Here is a 16501-nt window from a genome sequence, read left to right on the forward strand (position 1 = left end):
CTCTTTCTTCCGGATTCTATATAGGTAACACAGGTATGGATCATGCCCCGGCAGATAGTACGCAAGCCCAGCGGTTGGTTGAAGGATTATGTCAGCCTTCCAGAGGCAGAAGAGTTGCATCTCATCCGCAATTAATTAGTGACAAATGAAGATAGAGAATATAAAAATAAACGCCAGAGCAATTGATATGACCTATAGGACGCGAAAGAACATGACTGTCAGTAGGAACAGTGTCGCTGCACTTTGTGGTAGATGGAAGTATAAAACGTGCAGAGATACCGAAGCAGCGGCTGACGAACATGGGCGTTGCCGTGTGCGTGTGTGTGTGTGTGTGTGTGTGTGTGTGCTGATGCAGGTAATCGGAGCCCGCATGCCCGGCCTCGGTGCCCATTGTATTTGCGCGAGTGGGCGGGGGTGAGGAGCCGCTAATGAGCCGGTGCCGGCCCGCCTTCCGCCAATAACAGTCATAACGCGCCCATGGTGGCGCCCGCAACTCGGCCGTCGTGGGCGGCAGCCACTCCGCCCCGCAACGCCTTACGCTCGGTACTAAGTAGTACGTCAGCCGTGCAGTGTGCGGTCGGCAGTGAACTTGCAAGCAATCTGCCCGGAGAGCGAGATTCGTATCATCCTCATTTGGTTATAGAAGATCAACGTTCCAAATAATGCCAAGTCTACGGATTTTATAAGCTTTTAAAACTGAGTACTTTTGGCGAGCCAATAGCCACTCCGCTGTACGAACAAAGATTCCGAAAGCGAAGACAGCGGTGAAATCTAGACTTTTCTGTTGGTTTGCGAAATACAGAAGGTTGCATGTACCGGAACCCATGTTAATTGTGTTCTTCTTGATTTCCGGGAGACCTCTCGCCTACTAAATAAAATACAAACTTACGGAATACCTAAACTGACAAGCGATGGGACTGAAGTCTTCTTAATATCAGAAACGAGTTGGTACTTTTGTTTTCATCGGGTGGCGTCGAGAGAAGCGGAAATGGTGTATTGCGTACCTCAATGAAGTGCGAGAAGATCGTTCCTGTTCGCAATATGTATACAAATGATCAGGTAAAAGCAGCTTCTGAAGTTGTTTGTTGATTGAGCAGTATGAGCGGGAAGATGGTGTTATTAGAAAAGTGAAAAGAAATGAAGACAGGTTTGAAGACACAAATAGTCTACTGCATAGACTGGCCGCTGACTCGCAATGTCCGTAAATTGAAGGAAGCATTCGGTGTCGTCTAACCACAAGAGTCGCGATCTGTCATTTGTCTAACACAGAGTTATTCGTAAGAATATCTGGGGTTTCAGAAGACGACTGGGTGAAAACACGCCATCCGAACAGGGCGCGCACCAACGACCCATTTCCTTCAATGTACCGACAGAACGTGGAACTTATTCGCTGTTGCGTAGAACTACGCCGTTTGACGTCCAAGCAAGCCGCGCAAAGCGAAGGAAAGAGTTATGTGTATCCCTAGTGTCTGTTCTTTCGGGCATGCTCGGAAAAAGACACTAGCATTCATGTAGCTGATTCGCCTCGATCGGCAATCAATCTACCACCTTCAGTGCGGTTGCACAATTAAGTTCGACCTTCTACGGAAATATCAAAGCAGCGGGCATAGGGGACATGGACGGTGACTGCGGATAGGTGGCACTAGGTGGTAATGTGGGTCGGCCGTGAGGCGTGCCCGGACAATTGGCGCAATTGCGATAAACACTGTCTCCGGATGGTGTAGTGGTTAACCCAACTACCTAGTAACCATGAGATCCCGGGTTCGAATCCCGGTCCGGTGCACATTTTCACTCGTCGCCGCTGGTTCTGCATGAAGTCCCGATGCAGCTGTTAACAATAGCTCCTGCCTCTCCTTTCCTTTCTCCCACTCCACCTCTAATTTAATTAACCAATGAAAGAGCTTCGGTGCAACGCGACGCGGCCGCTGTAGATACCAAACATCACCGATCTACGCAACAGCGAACAAGTTACTGGCTGTGTCGGTACATCAAAGGAAATGGTTCGTTCGTGAGCGCTCTGTTTGGACAGCTTTTTACTAATGCATGCGCGCGAACACACACGGGAAAACTGAAAAATTGCTGCGTACCAACAAAAACTTCTCCGTTCTGTACAGTTCTAATCTACTCTGTGACGTCCTGCAATGCCCTGCGACGCTCTTTTGTGCGCGGCTCGCGTTGCTCAAGTATCAGCTCGTCAGGTGTGGACACGGCTTAAGACAAATAGAAAACAGATATGTATTAGCGGATAGAGTATCTCTACAACTTTTTAATTTACGTGACAGTGCTAAGTGTGGTCAGTATTTTTACAGTCGCTGAAACGAATTGCCGGGGAAGGTGCAACAGCACTTCACTTTGAAAAACTTTTCGTCAGGTTTCCTATCTGCAGACGCGAACAAATTCGATGCGACAGTAGGGAGCAGATCATTTTTCTGTGTATTCTAACACGCCCGCCTCCCAGTCCAGCAACGTCACAGCGCTTAATATCAAATGATATATGTCTGCCGGCCGGGGTGGCCGAGTGGTTGTAGGCGCTACCGTCTGGAACCGCGCGACCGCTACGGTCGCAGGTTCGAATCCTGCCTCGGGCATGGATGTGTGTGATGTCCTTAGGTTAGTTAGGTTTAAGTAGTTCTAAGTGCTAGGGGACTGATGACCTCAGATGTTAAGTCCCATAGTGTTCAGAGCCATTTGAACCCTTTTGTTATTCCAATCTCGTATAGCGCGCGGAAAGAACGAACAAATATATCTTTCCATAAGAGCTGTGATTTCCCTTATTTCATCGTGGTGTTCGTTTCTCTCTATGTAGGTCGGGTAGATCGGTACCAACAAAATATTTTCGCATTCGGAGGTGAAAGTTGGTGATTGGAATTTCGTGAGAAGATTACGTCGCAATGAGAAACGCCTCTCTTTTAATGATGTCCAGCCCAAATCCTGTACCATTTCTGGGACACTCGCCCATTTTTCGTGACAATACACATCGTGCTGCCCTTCTTTGAACTTTTTCGATGCACTCCGTCATTCCCATCTTGTAAGGATCCCACACCGCGCAGCAGAATTCTAAAACATAACGGACAAGCTTGGTGTAGGCAGTAGATCTGTTACATTTACTAATTGTCCCGCTAATAAAACGCAGTCTTTGATTAGCCTTCCCCGCAACATTTTCTATTTCCCTACAACATTTTCTCTATGTTCCTTTCAATTTAAGTTGTTCGTAATTGTAATTCCTAGTATTTAGTTGAGTTTACGGCCTTTAGATTTGACTGATTTATCGTGTAATCGAAGTTTAACGAATTCCTTTTAGCACTCATGGGGATGACCTCTCGCTTTTCGTTATTTAGTGTCGACTGCCAATTTTCGCACCACTCAGATATCTTTTCTAAACCGTTTTGCAATTTGTTTTGATCTTATGATGACTTTATTAGTCGATAAACGACAGCGTCATCTGCAAAAACAACTTAAGACAGCTGCTCAGATTGTCCCCCAAACCATTTATATAGATAAGGAACAGCAAGGGCCTATAACACTACCTTGGGGAACGCCAGAAATCACTTCTGTTTTACTCGATGACTTTCCGTCAATTCTCTGACAGGAAATCACAAATCCAGTCACATAACTAAGACGATATTCCACAAGTGGTACTGTGCCAAAAGCCTTCCGGAAATCCAGAAATACGGAATCGATCTGAAATCCCTTGTCAATAGCACTCAACAATTCATGCGAATAAAGAGCTAGTTGTGTTTCGCAAAATCGATATTTTCTAAACCCATTTTGACTGTGTGTCAATAGACCGTTTTTTTTCCGAGGTAATTCATAATGCTCGAACACAATATATGTCCCAAAATGCTGCTGCATATCGACGTTGACGATATGGGCCTGTAATTAAGTGCATTACTCCTACATTTATAACTACATCATACTCCGCATGTCACCTAATGGTGTGTGGCGGAGGGTACTTTCGGTACCACTATCTGATCCCTCCAACCCTGTTCCACTCGCGAATAGGGCCTGGGAAGAATGATTGTCGGTAAGCCTCTGTATTGGCTCTAATTCCTCGAATTTTCTCCTCGTGGTCAATACGCGAGATGTATGTGGGAGGAAGTAACATGTTGTCCGACTCCTGAAAAGTGCTGTCCCCAAATTTCAATAGTAAATCTCTCCGTGATGCAAAACGTCTCTCTTGTAACGTCTGCCAGTGGAGTTTGTTTAGCGTCTTCGTAACGCTCTCTCGCCAGCTAAACGATCCCGTGAAGAAACGCAGCTGTTTTTGTCATCAACAGTGTAGCTGTACAGAGCGGATTTCTTTTCCTATGAATGCGAAATATGCTACATTTATTTAGGTTCAGGATCAACTGCCAGAGTCTGCACCATTCATCAGTTCTCTGCCTTTCGTTCCGCAAATTCTTACTATCTCTTGGCGTTGCTCCTTTGGTACAAACAACTGCATCATCTGCGAATTGCCTTAAAGGGCATCCGACGCTTTCTGCTAGATCATTTATATATATTGTGAACAGCAACGGTTCTATCACACATCCCTGTGGTACTCCGGCGGATATTACCTTTACATCTGTCGATTTTGTTCCGTTAAGAGCGACGTGCTGAGTTTTATCTACAAGAAGGTTTTGAATCCAATCGCAGGTCTGCTCTGATATTCCGTAAGCTCGTATTTTTTTCATTAAACGGCAATGCGGCACGGTGTCAAATGCTTTACTGAACTCAAGGAACACGGCATCAGCCTGAGCGCCGTCGTCGACTGCGCTGTGATCTCATGGAGGAACAGAGCGAGCTGAGTTTCGCAGGATCTCTGTTTGCGGAATCCATGTTGATTTTTATAGAGGAGCTGTTTATTTTTCAAAAAGTCATAACTCTTGAGCATAAAACATGTTCCTTAATTCTACAACAGATTAACGTCAACGATATAGGTTTGTAATTGTGTGGATCTGTCTTACGTCTTCCCCTAAAAACGGGAATGACCTGCGCTTTTTTCCAGTCGTTAGGCACAATTTGTTGCTCAAGCGAAAATTGGTGTGACCTGTGCAACTTTCCAGTCTTTGGATACGGATCTTTCGTCAAGCGAACGGTTGTATATGAGTTAAGTATGGAGCTAATGTATCAGTATACTCTGAAAGGAACCTAACTGGTATACAGGCTGGACCAGAAGACTTACTTTTATTAAGTGATTTAAGATGCTTCACTACTCCGAGAATATTTACTTCTACGTTACTCATGTTGGTAGCTGTTCTTGATTCGAATTATGGAATAATTATTTAGTCTTCTTTTGCGAAAGCATTTCGGAAGGCTGTGTTTCGTAGCTCTGCTTTGGCAGCACTGACTTCGATAGTACCTCCATTGCTATCGCACAGAGAAGCCATTGAGTGTTTCTTGCCACTAACGTACTTCACATATGCCAGAATCTCTTTGGTTTTTCTGCCAAGTTTCGAGACACAGTTTCGTTGTGGAAACTGTTATAAGCATCTCGCACTGAAGTCCACGCTAAGTTCCGAACTTCTGTAAAAGATCGTCAATCTTGTGGATTTTGGCTCTCTTTAAATATGGCATGTTTGTTTCGTTGTTTCTGCAACTGTGTTCTGACCCGTTTTGTGTACCAAGGAGGGTCAGCTCCGTCGTTTGTTAACTTATTAGGTGTAAATATCTCAACTGCTCCTATACTATTTCTTTGAATTCAAGCTACATCTGGTCTACACTTATATTATTCATTTGTAAGGAGTGGAGATTGTCTCTCAGGAAGGCGCCAAGTGAATTTTTATCTGCTCTTTTGAATAGGTATATTTTTCGTTTATTTTTGGAGGATTTGGAGGTTATACTATTCAATCTCGCTACAACAAACCTGTGTTCACTAATCCCTGTATCCGTTTAGATGCTCGTTATTAACTCAGGGTTATTTGTTGCTAAGAGGTCAAGTGTGTTTTCACAATCGCTTACTGCTCGCGTGTGCTCATGAACTAACTGCACGAAATAATTTTCAGAGAATGCGTATAGCACAATTTCAGACTATGTTTTACGCGTACCTCCGGAATTACACATGTATTTACGCCAACATTTCGAGGGTAAATTGAAGTCACCACCAATTATAAGCGTATGAGTCGGGTACATGGTTGAAATCAAACTCAAGTTTTCTTTGAACCTTTCAGCAACTGTGTCATCTGAAATGGGAGGTCGGAAAAGGAGCCATTTAGTATTTTATTCCGCTTGCCAACAATGACCTCTGCCCATATTGACTCACAGGAACTATCTATCTACTTCAATTTCGTGACAAGATAAACTAATTCTAACAGCAACAAACACGCCTCCGCCAACCGTGTTTAGCCTATCCATTCGGAACACCTTTCGGTTCTTCACAAAAAATTTGGCTTAGCTTATATACGGCTTAAACCAGCTTTCATTGCCTGTAACGATTTGAGCATCAGTGTTTTCTATTACGGCTTGGAGCTCTGGTACTTTCCCAACCCAGCTACGACAACTTACAACTGTTATAACAATGGTTGCTATGTCTACGTTTTTCCTGTGTTCAGCCTGCACCCTTTGTGACTGAAGCCCATCTTGTATTTTCCCGAGACCCTCTAACCTAAAAAACCGCCCAGTCCACGCCACATAGCCTCTGCTACCCGTGTACTGCCTCCTGCGTATAGTAGACTCCTGACCTATTTAGCGGAACCTGAAACCCATCCATCCACTCTTTGGCCCAAGTCGAGGAATCTGCAGCCTACACGGTCGCAGAACCGTCTGAGCCTCTGATTCAGACCCTCCACTCGGGTCTCTACCAGAGGTCCCCAATCTGTCCTGTCGACTATGCTGCAAATCATCAGCTCTGCTTTCATCTTGCAAGCGAGACTGGCAGACTTTACCACTTCTGTTAGCCGCTCGAAACCAGAGAGAATCTCTTCTGATCCATAGTGACACCGAATTGAGCAAGCACCTGCAGTTGACTGCACCCTGTGCTCTTCATGGCATCCGGGAGGACTCGTCCACACTAAAGATCGTGGAAAACTAAACTATGCAGATAAACCGACTATCGGCACGTGCTATGCAACTCTACTGCACCCCTGACGAAAACACATGAACCACGCAGAGATTCAAAAACCCAACTACCGAAGCACTCAGCTGAAACTAGATAGTTCGCCTCTGGTTAGGAACTTGTAATATGTCACAAATTCGGTTTACATTCCGACGCAAACGAAAATGCGAGAACTGTGGTTATTAGATATTAAATAAACACGCAAAAAACCAAGAAACTAAACTATTAAAGGACATGATATAGAATTCGCTCCTGGTAAGGAACTAGTAAAAGTCACAATATCGGTTACTTCCCTGTTGCTGCTTGTGTCTCGGCCGGCTACTCCACCGATCACGTCCTTTTCCCTTTCGTAAGGCATAGTTTTCTGTTTTTAAAAGCGGCTGCGTCAGCGCAACAAAGATTTTTTTTATTAATGGTTTGAGCGGATATACTACTGCATACATTTTAGAAAAAAATTTTGAGGAGATTTAATGAGAAACATGGGGTACAAAAACGTTCAATTTTTATGAACATGTTAACATCCTTCCATGCTTAATTCTACTTCACTATAGTAGTGAACAACACATTTTCGAAGATAAAAGCCTCACGTGAAAGTGAAGGAACACCGCCGTTGCACTCCTGCAGTAACAACAAAAGGGTGCGAATGGTTGGGCACGAGAAATTTCTGTATCACTGAGCTCGTTTCAATGCACATAATATCTGTCATCCTCATGGTGACATTCACAGCCTTAAGTTTATTAAATGAAGGCGGTATTTTCCATTTAGGCAGTATTTTGACTTCTTCAACCAACAATTAGTTACGAATTTTGTTAAGCATTGTAGCTCTGCACCTTTTTCTCGCTTGCGCACCAACTATCTGTCTAGCAATCAAGAACTTTTAAATCAAAACTAACGAAAGCACATCAAGTGAATACGCTGTCATTTTCGAGAGCATGACAACTTTCTCTCGCTAAACACTCTACTGTATAATGACTTAATAAAGCTGAAACTAGTTGTGGAAAGTAGAAGGGGCCAAAATAAGGTGAAAAACACCGCCTTCATTTAACACACATCAGCTAAATATTGCGTGGAGCGCAAAGAAAATTCATGAAAGTGTAAATTTAGCCTTAGAACTTAAGGTATTAACGTTTTATTTTCATGATTCAATACAGTATAATACCAGAAGCAATAATAATAATAATAATAATTTTTTTTATGAAGGATTCATATAAATTAGCAGTCTCGGGAGCTGTATGTTGCCATTATGTGTCAGTACATAATCTTGCGTTAGAATTGGACCACCGTAACAATTTGCAGAGATATAAAACAGAACTATGAAAAGAATAATCGTAAGTAAGGTAGAAGACAGAATCGGTTCACTAGCATGATTCTGGGAAAATGCAGCCCGTCTGTAAAGCAGACAGCTTACAAAACACCAGATGGGACTAACAGGGCAAATTGGAAGTATACACAGAAGGGCAGCACGAATCGTCATTGACTTGTTTGATTCACGGGTGATTATCACGAAAATGTTGAAACACTTGAAGCGGCAGACTCTTGACGAAAGACGCAAAATATGAAAAGCCTGCTTACAGAATTTCAAGGAAGAGTATAAAGTAAATAAATTTTTCAGACCTCAACGAATCAGTTCCGTAGAGATAGTGAACACAAGATCAGACTGATTACTACAGGCACAAAGGCATTTAAGAAGACATTCTCCCCGCGCTCCAGAGTATACTAGAATAGGCAGGATCGCGAACACCTGTAAGCCGTGCAAGTACCCTCCAGCATGCACTTCACAGTAGTTTGCTGAGTATAGATGTAGATGTATCAGGTCGCTAAATAGGAAAAGAAATAAGCGTAGTTATTTTAAAGAGCCAGTAATGACAATACTCACGAGCTAAGTGGAAGATGGCGTCGCAGGCTTTGATGTGCGACAGAAAGGCATTGCCCAGCCCTTGACCCTCTGCGGCGCCCTTCACGAGACCCGCGATGTCCACCACGTTCAGGAATGCTGGCACCTTGCTGCAAGAAACACACACTCAGATTCAACGTGTTCCATCATAAATTGGTTTTCTTTACTCATTACTCAAAAGAATTAGGGGAACACGTCCGTATCTTAAATCTATTTTAAGACAGGTTTGTGGTCGTACTGCACAGCTTGAGATTTTAGCTTCCAATGTATGCAACAACTAATGTCATTCGCCATCTGTCGGCTGTGTTACACATTACAATATCAGCTGAACCTCGACAGGAAGTGAATACCGGTTTCCCACCGTTCTCTAGCGAGGTACACAGGTGACAGTTGTCATTTCTGGAAGTTGTCGTCAACCAACAAAGTGCAACTTCCAAGGGCAACCTGCTTCAACCGAGAAGGGTGGACTTTCCGTCGCATCGCTGCAAATGCCAAAGTCTCTCTATCTGGTATCCACAGATTGTGTACACGCTTCAAAGAGACAGGTTAGTACACAAGGCGAGTTGCACAATGTCCCCAACACACTTGAAGATCAGTACCCGGCCATCTCTGCGTTGCGGCGTCGTGCGGCTAAATCGACAGCATTGCAAGATAATCTCAGAAGGGCCACTGGAGACGCTGTATCCGATGAGACTGTAAGGGTTTACGAGAAAGGATCTTTCGGACCCGACGTCCTGCTGGAGTACCCCGCTTGACGCGACAATCTCTCGCAGTTCGCCTTCAGTTCTGCCGTTCCCGTGTTAACAGGCAACTTAACTTCGTCACTGGCGAAACGTGTTATTCAGAGACGAGTTCAGATTTCCTCTAACGCAAGGTGATGTCCATGTCTGTGTGTGGAGGCTCCGTGGTGAGCGGTACCTGTCACTTGTTGTAAGCTTCTGTGATGATGTGGGGCGGCATCAGTGTCGACCGTCGTACCGATCTTGTTGTCCATGGTAGCCTTCCCGCCTGGCAGTATATCCAACAGATCCTGCTGGACCACGTGCAGGTTGCTGCATACGGTGATGGCCCTGAAATCTTTCTCATGCACGGTAATGACAGGGGCCGTACGGCGGGCAACACCAGGATATCGTGCAAAGTCTAGACATTGAAGTACTGGAACGATAAATGTCATGTATGTGTCAGACGGTGATAAATGCTCACGGACGGCATACACATTATTGAAGCGCTCGCAGTCCAATGAAAAGCACCGAGGATTGAGTACTTAATTTTTGAAAGATAATCCTTTACTCAGACAACATACCAGATCAATTATTATTGTTCAAAGGAGTATGGCAGGAGCCCAAAGCCATGTTCCCTAATTCATTTGAACAGTTTGTCTGAACATCCGGTATTAAAAATTTAGCTCCGCCTACTGACCCATGATCCAACTACGAAATAAAGCTAACAAGAAGCCTCAAAGGTACCGATGCAATACTTCCACGCCATACCTGAAAGACATGGGATATCATTTAGTATCATCATCACCAACGAGAGCAACAACAACAACAACAACAACAACAACAACAAGTGACACCCGTAGAATTATTACTCCGGAATTAGTCTTTCACTCTGATGAGGAGTGTGCGCTGTTTTAAATCTATCTGGCAAATTAAAACTGTGTGGGGGACTGGATCTCGAACACACAACCTTATTACGGGCTACTCTCTTGGTTAGTAGGGCAGAGGTATTAGCAGAAGTAGATCTGTGAGGGAGGGGCGAGTTGTACCGCTATACATCAGTCGGTAAGAGTGTTAGCTGCAGACGGAAAGGTTTCGGATTCGAGCCCCGGTCCGGCACTTGGAAGTTCCTGGATTATTACTGTTTGCAACTGTGTGCATATATAATCGAAAAACGAGTAACTAGCAAACAAAGTGTGTAACCTAACATTGTAGTTGTTACCTCACGACTCTCGTACTTCTAACGATAACGTATTCACTGAAATTGACCTTGCAAACAAAATATGTAGTTATCTGCTTATTATGATGTTGAACTTTCAATCAACATATTAGATCGAAGTTAGACTTTGAGAAAGTATCGACAGACTCACCAAGAGACGCTGATACATCTTCCTTTCTTCTCTTGTTATGGTAAACAGTCCCTCCTTTCCACTAACGCAGTTACTTCCATGTTCCATAGACCCACCTACGTCGCGAAATGTGCCAATTGGTTTCCTGATGCACTTCGACAATGAAAATATGGCTAGGCCCTAGATGCTGTCAATTTGCGTAATTAGCTGTTAGCTGATGTTATAAAACGCTTAATTTCTGATGGATGGAACTAATCTTTCCACACACACACACACACACACACACACACACACTCACACTCACACACACACACACACACACACACACACACACACACACACACTTCTCTTATTGGACGACGGGGTGTCAGGGGAAAACGATCCCTTTAAAAAAAAGTTATTCACAATGGTGATGGTCAAACAACACTTAGTTCATTTTCCTGATATTAAGCTACTGATGATCTCTTTATATATAAGGAATCGGCTGTTTACCTGAGGTACACACAAGTTCGTGAACAGGGCCAGTAGATCACAGCAAACTGAAATGGAGGGAGAGTGACAAAAATGTATACAATTTAAGTTTCTGATGATATATGCTACATCTCCTCCCCAGGTAACTATTATCAACACTGGAAGCTTCAATGATCCTGCCTGACAACAATTAAAAATTCCAGTTGGGCATCCCTGAACTACCAGGATACGACGACGAAAAACCTGATGTTCAAGTTAATCCAGGGTGATTCACGAGAACTGTGACTTTTACTGGTTGAGTTACTTAATATTTGACAATTTATTTGACAATTTCCATGCCTCACAGGATGGGCTTTAATATGTTCGACATCAATATGCAGGACGTTTCGTGATAAAGGGAACAGTGGTGAAGGTTGTGGATCATAGTAGCAGTACTAATAGAAGTTATGTACCATTTTTGCTTTTTACTATAACTGAACAGATTAACTATTTAATACATTCGGGAGTTGTTAGTGATACTGCAGATAGCATAAAATGGTTGTTGTAGGACCAGGACAGTATGCTTCTGGAAGAACAAAATTCTCTTATTCTTTAGTAACTCGAGCTGATCAAAATAGTTGTTATATTGGCATATTAATGCAACTCCGGTACAAATATATACAGAGAACATATTGTGTTCTATCACATAATGCGCATTGAGAGTCATAAATAAAGGGACTGAAGGACTATCTTTCTGAATGTGCTCTATCTTTCATTTTACGATTATATTTCTCAACTAAATACTATAAGAATACGTTATCGCTACACGAAAACAACAATGATTTAAGAATTAATATGATCAGTAGGGCATTTCAAGAAAGTAACATATCCTTATAGTTTTATGAGCATTAAGTGACGGTGCTGTGAAGTATGGAAATATTCATGACGTACTTACTCCGCTTCCCATTGTTATCGACCAGGAAGGAGGACTGCATAGTAAATGTTCTTCTTATAACATGCTACATGATCCATTTAAAACCATCGCACTCGTATATTCCATAAAATATACATGTAAAGCTGCTCGAAATGGAAGCCTCTTGAGGATTTTTTCGATTTAATATTCTTTTGCAGGAGCTGTATCAACGGCAGGTTGTAGTTGTTAAGGTTAGGATTTAAGACAGTACAGCTGTTAGCACCCTTCTGCTGTGGTTATGTGTATGTTATCATATACAGCACACAATAAACTTTTTATTTTCGGAGTGAGGCAGCTTGTATGTAACAAGCAAGGAGACATGTTTGTGGATTTCTAGTGTTTAACAGACCTTTGGTAGAAAATTATTAAGAAAGGAGCACTGACAGATTCGATTTCAGTTCTTGCACTAATCGATTGTGTTCGATGAGGGGCCGTTTCTGCATTCGTACTCAATGGCACGCACTCCACGCGAAAATAAGCAAGTTCTGACACGACGATCGACGGCTGTTCACCGAACACTGTTACAGACCTTGCTCTTAGTACTCTCTTTGATTATTTGTTCCTCCCAATCAATGTGCTGTCTGAATAAGATTTTCTCTCTGCAGCGGAGTTTGGAAGACAGGAGACGAGGTACTGGCGGAATTAAGGCTGTGAGGACGGGTCGTGAGTCGTGCTTGGGTAGCTCAGTTGGTAGAGCACCTGCACGCGAAAGGCAAAGGTCCCGAGTTCGAGTCTCTGTCCGGTACACAGTTTTAATCTGCCAGGGAGTTTCAATGTGCTGTCTGGTTTAGGACGCTAACACAGTTTCGATTCCTATAGTCTGCCGTCCGCGAATTAACTCTATACAATAGCTACTAAGCTATTGAGGTAAATCTAAGGGGCCTCAATCGTCAAATGGTCCCAAAAGAAAATAAGGCGACACTAAAGTGCCCCAAGTCTTCAATTTCTGGCGGAATACTAACAGTAAGGACGTACTCTAAGAGCTTACGAAACTAAGACAGCTGTCGTAAAATGTGGCGAACCTAATATTTAAAGCATGTTGATATTGCTTTTATATTATTCAAGTTCTGCCACCTTCATTAAGCGCCAACAGTTGACTGATACTCCATTTAAATATTTAATGAATCTCTGTGAATGGATGAAAGTTATCTTTCCGTCGCTAATGACTAACGCACCGTCAAATGTTAATTCCGCGAATGTTTCATCCGGAATGCTTCACTTCATGTGTTACTGAGAAAATAAAAACCCAACAAGGTTATCGTACGAGGAATTCGCGGTGATCTGATGTTCTAATGCCTCATAGACGATAACGAGAAAATGCTTCAGGAAAACTAGCTTCATCTGCCTTTTATTCCTAAATGAGATTTGATGAATCGCTGAGTTCACTTCCAGAAAGCCTTGGTAATGAATCTTGCAAAACGCACTCTATATTTTCTAAAACTGCTATAAATGAGTCTTTAGTAAATTATACTTATCACAATGACAATCTAGAAAGTCACAACACAATCGTAAAGTACTTACCGTTTAAATTACTTTTCTCCAAAAATTACTCTTTATTAGATAACGTACGTTATATGACTCACAACCATTTCTGACTGTTAGAGAGATCAGCTGGCAACTCCACTATTTCGCACTTTTTATTTTAAATTACTCTTTCTCTCTCAGATATTATACTAACTTTAGGATCAACTTCAATTCCAGAATAATCACCAGCTCTGTACTTCAAAGTATCTTTCGTTTTTCGTCGCAGACGTTACCATGATTTCAAACCAACACACACCGAGGCAACAATCCGTTTTTTTCCCTCGGTTTCAATAAATGTATTACCAGGATCTGTTTCACTGACTATAACATAACGTGATGGACTACCTCTGGGTAACGAACATAAACTATCCAGATAGCGAGTACTGTCTGAAGTGGTGAATGGACAAAAAAAGTCCTGCTTTAAATGTCGGATCGGACGTACACTCGTTTACTACAGCGGCTTGGAAGCCACCATTGGTGCATCTTTTGTTGCACAAGAAACTGCTTTAATATTGGTTTTTATAATTCAAGGCATGATTGCTTTACTTACACGCTTACACACAAATACCGACTTCTTTTACATTTCTCGGTACTCTGCAGCTCAGAAACACGCGAAGCGATCTTCGGTATCTTCTTGAATAGAGACTGATGGCAACCGATGGTCGAGTCGAGATAACGAACTGCACTTTGTACAACAAACAATTAAATGAAAGGTTATGTATTGGCCTTTTCGGGCTATACGGTTCTTATGGGAGTGCAAAGTTTCTTCAAAAATCCTTTTTGGCCTGTTCTAGTACAGAAACTTACACACGAATTTGCTACCACTGTGTGGGCAGTACACGGTTTGTAACTGAGCAGAGAGAAGTGTGTGTGTGTGTGTGTGTGTGTGTGTGTGTGTGTGTGTGTGAGTGAGTGAGAGAGAGAGAGAGAGAGAGAGAGAGAGACGCCGTGGTTAGCCTCTCGCAGCGCCCCAGAGGGGTGCTAAATATCGGGCGGGCAGCAGCCACCGCGCTGCTGACTTGCCGAAACAGCCGCAAGGGGCGTGGCCAGACACACACACACACACACACACACACACACACACACGGCACTTTCCGGGAGCTCCCGAAACGACCGCCGCCCCGGCTTCCCCAACCAACTGCGATTACTTTCTGCACGAACAGCAGCTTTCCCGCTCCCTTTGCCAAGGGCTGCAGCTGTCTGCCGTAGACCAATCCGCAGGTTGAGGACGCACTTCCGCAGCAAACCAAATGAGAGCCGACATTCCTCCCACCAGCTGTAAAAGCCGTGATACGAATTTTGATATCCCCAACAAAGAGGTAAGAATACTTCAGGATAAATCCTGTTCACGAGTTCTCAGGCACCTTCGCACTTGCCCTACGTTTGACAAGTAGAATATTTTTTAGCCGGGACAATCGCTTTAATGTCTTACACAGAACTTAATCACTCGATAAGAAACCACACTCACAAAACAGGACCGCAAGTGACTACCGCCAGCCTCAGTGGCAACTGTGCTCTGTCTTTGGAAATTCAAAACGCTTTGCTCTTACGGCAAGCCGGCCGGAGTGTCCGTGCGGTTCGAGGCGCTACAGTCTGGAACCGAGCGACCGCTACGGTCGCAGGTTCGAATCCTACCTCGGGCATGGATGTGTGTGATGTCCTTAGGTTAGTTAGGTTTAATTAGTTCTAAGTTCTAGGCGACTGATGACCTCAGAAGTTAAGTCGCATAGTGCTCAGAACCATTTTTTTCTTACGGCAAACAGCGATCAGGAAACACAGTCTTCAGAGGATGCCAGCTGACCTTCCCCCCCCCCCCCCTATCCGTCCTGTCCACCTGTAGGAAAAAATGTATATATATATCTCCACAAACCGAACGCTCAGAGCCTACCTCGTCAAAGCACCTCGCCATTCAGCGTAAAACTAATACGGGTTTACTCCCCCCTACCCCCATCCAACACCACTTGGCTTCCCCCCCCCCGGCCCCCCTCCACTTCAGATCTTGGGCATGTATGTGAATTGATCCCTTCTATTTTTCTATTTTCCGCCAGAGATACTAGTGCGAATACTAACATCCCTTACAAAGCGGCATAATTTAATTTAAAAAAAAAATGGCTCTGAGCTCTATGGGACTTAGCTCCTGAGGTCATCAGTCCCCTAGAACTTAGAACTACTTAAACCTAACTAATCTAAGGACATCACACACATCCATGCCCGAGGCAGGATTCGAACCTGCGACCGTAGCGGTCGCGCGGTTCCAGACTGTAGCACCTAGAACCGCTCGGCCACTCTTGCCGGCTATAATTTAATAGTTTCGGCGTTACGAAACAAAGCAATGCTAATTATTCTCCTGTATTTAATTTTGGATATTAGATTACGCCTGAAACCGATGGGTACGGCATGTGCGAAATTTCATGGTGCACACATTGTTCAACAAACGGCTGTGGTTTCCATTCAGTAACAACTTTACCATCAGATCGTAAACGTCATATCATTACAGTGCAAGACGGATTACCGCTACTGACATTATAAATTAATTATTCTTTGTAATAATTTTGCTAA

At 43.5% G+C, this 16501-nt stretch overlaps 1 protein-coding gene across 3 annotated transcripts in view; it reads right to left on the reverse strand.

Annotated features, from left to right (window-relative positions):
- The window catches only part of LOC126262572 (obg-like ATPase 1), a 307783-nt gene that overhangs the window by 162935 nt on the left and 128347 nt on the right, over positions 1-16501 (reverse strand). For all 3 annotated transcript variants that reach the window (XM_049959310.1, XM_049959288.1, XM_049959300.1), the window contains one exon: positions 8910-9037. In XM_049959310.1, the coding sequence (XP_049815267.1) occupies positions 8910-9037 (128 nt within the window). The remainder of the gene's footprint in view (positions 1-8909; positions 9038-16501) is intronic.

Source organism: Schistocerca nitens, chromosome 1, assembly GCF_023898315.1.
Source record: "Schistocerca nitens isolate TAMUIC-IGC-003100 chromosome 1, iqSchNite1.1, whole genome shotgun sequence".
Taxonomy (NCBI): domain Eukaryota; kingdom Metazoa; phylum Arthropoda; class Insecta; order Orthoptera; family Acrididae; genus Schistocerca; species Schistocerca nitens.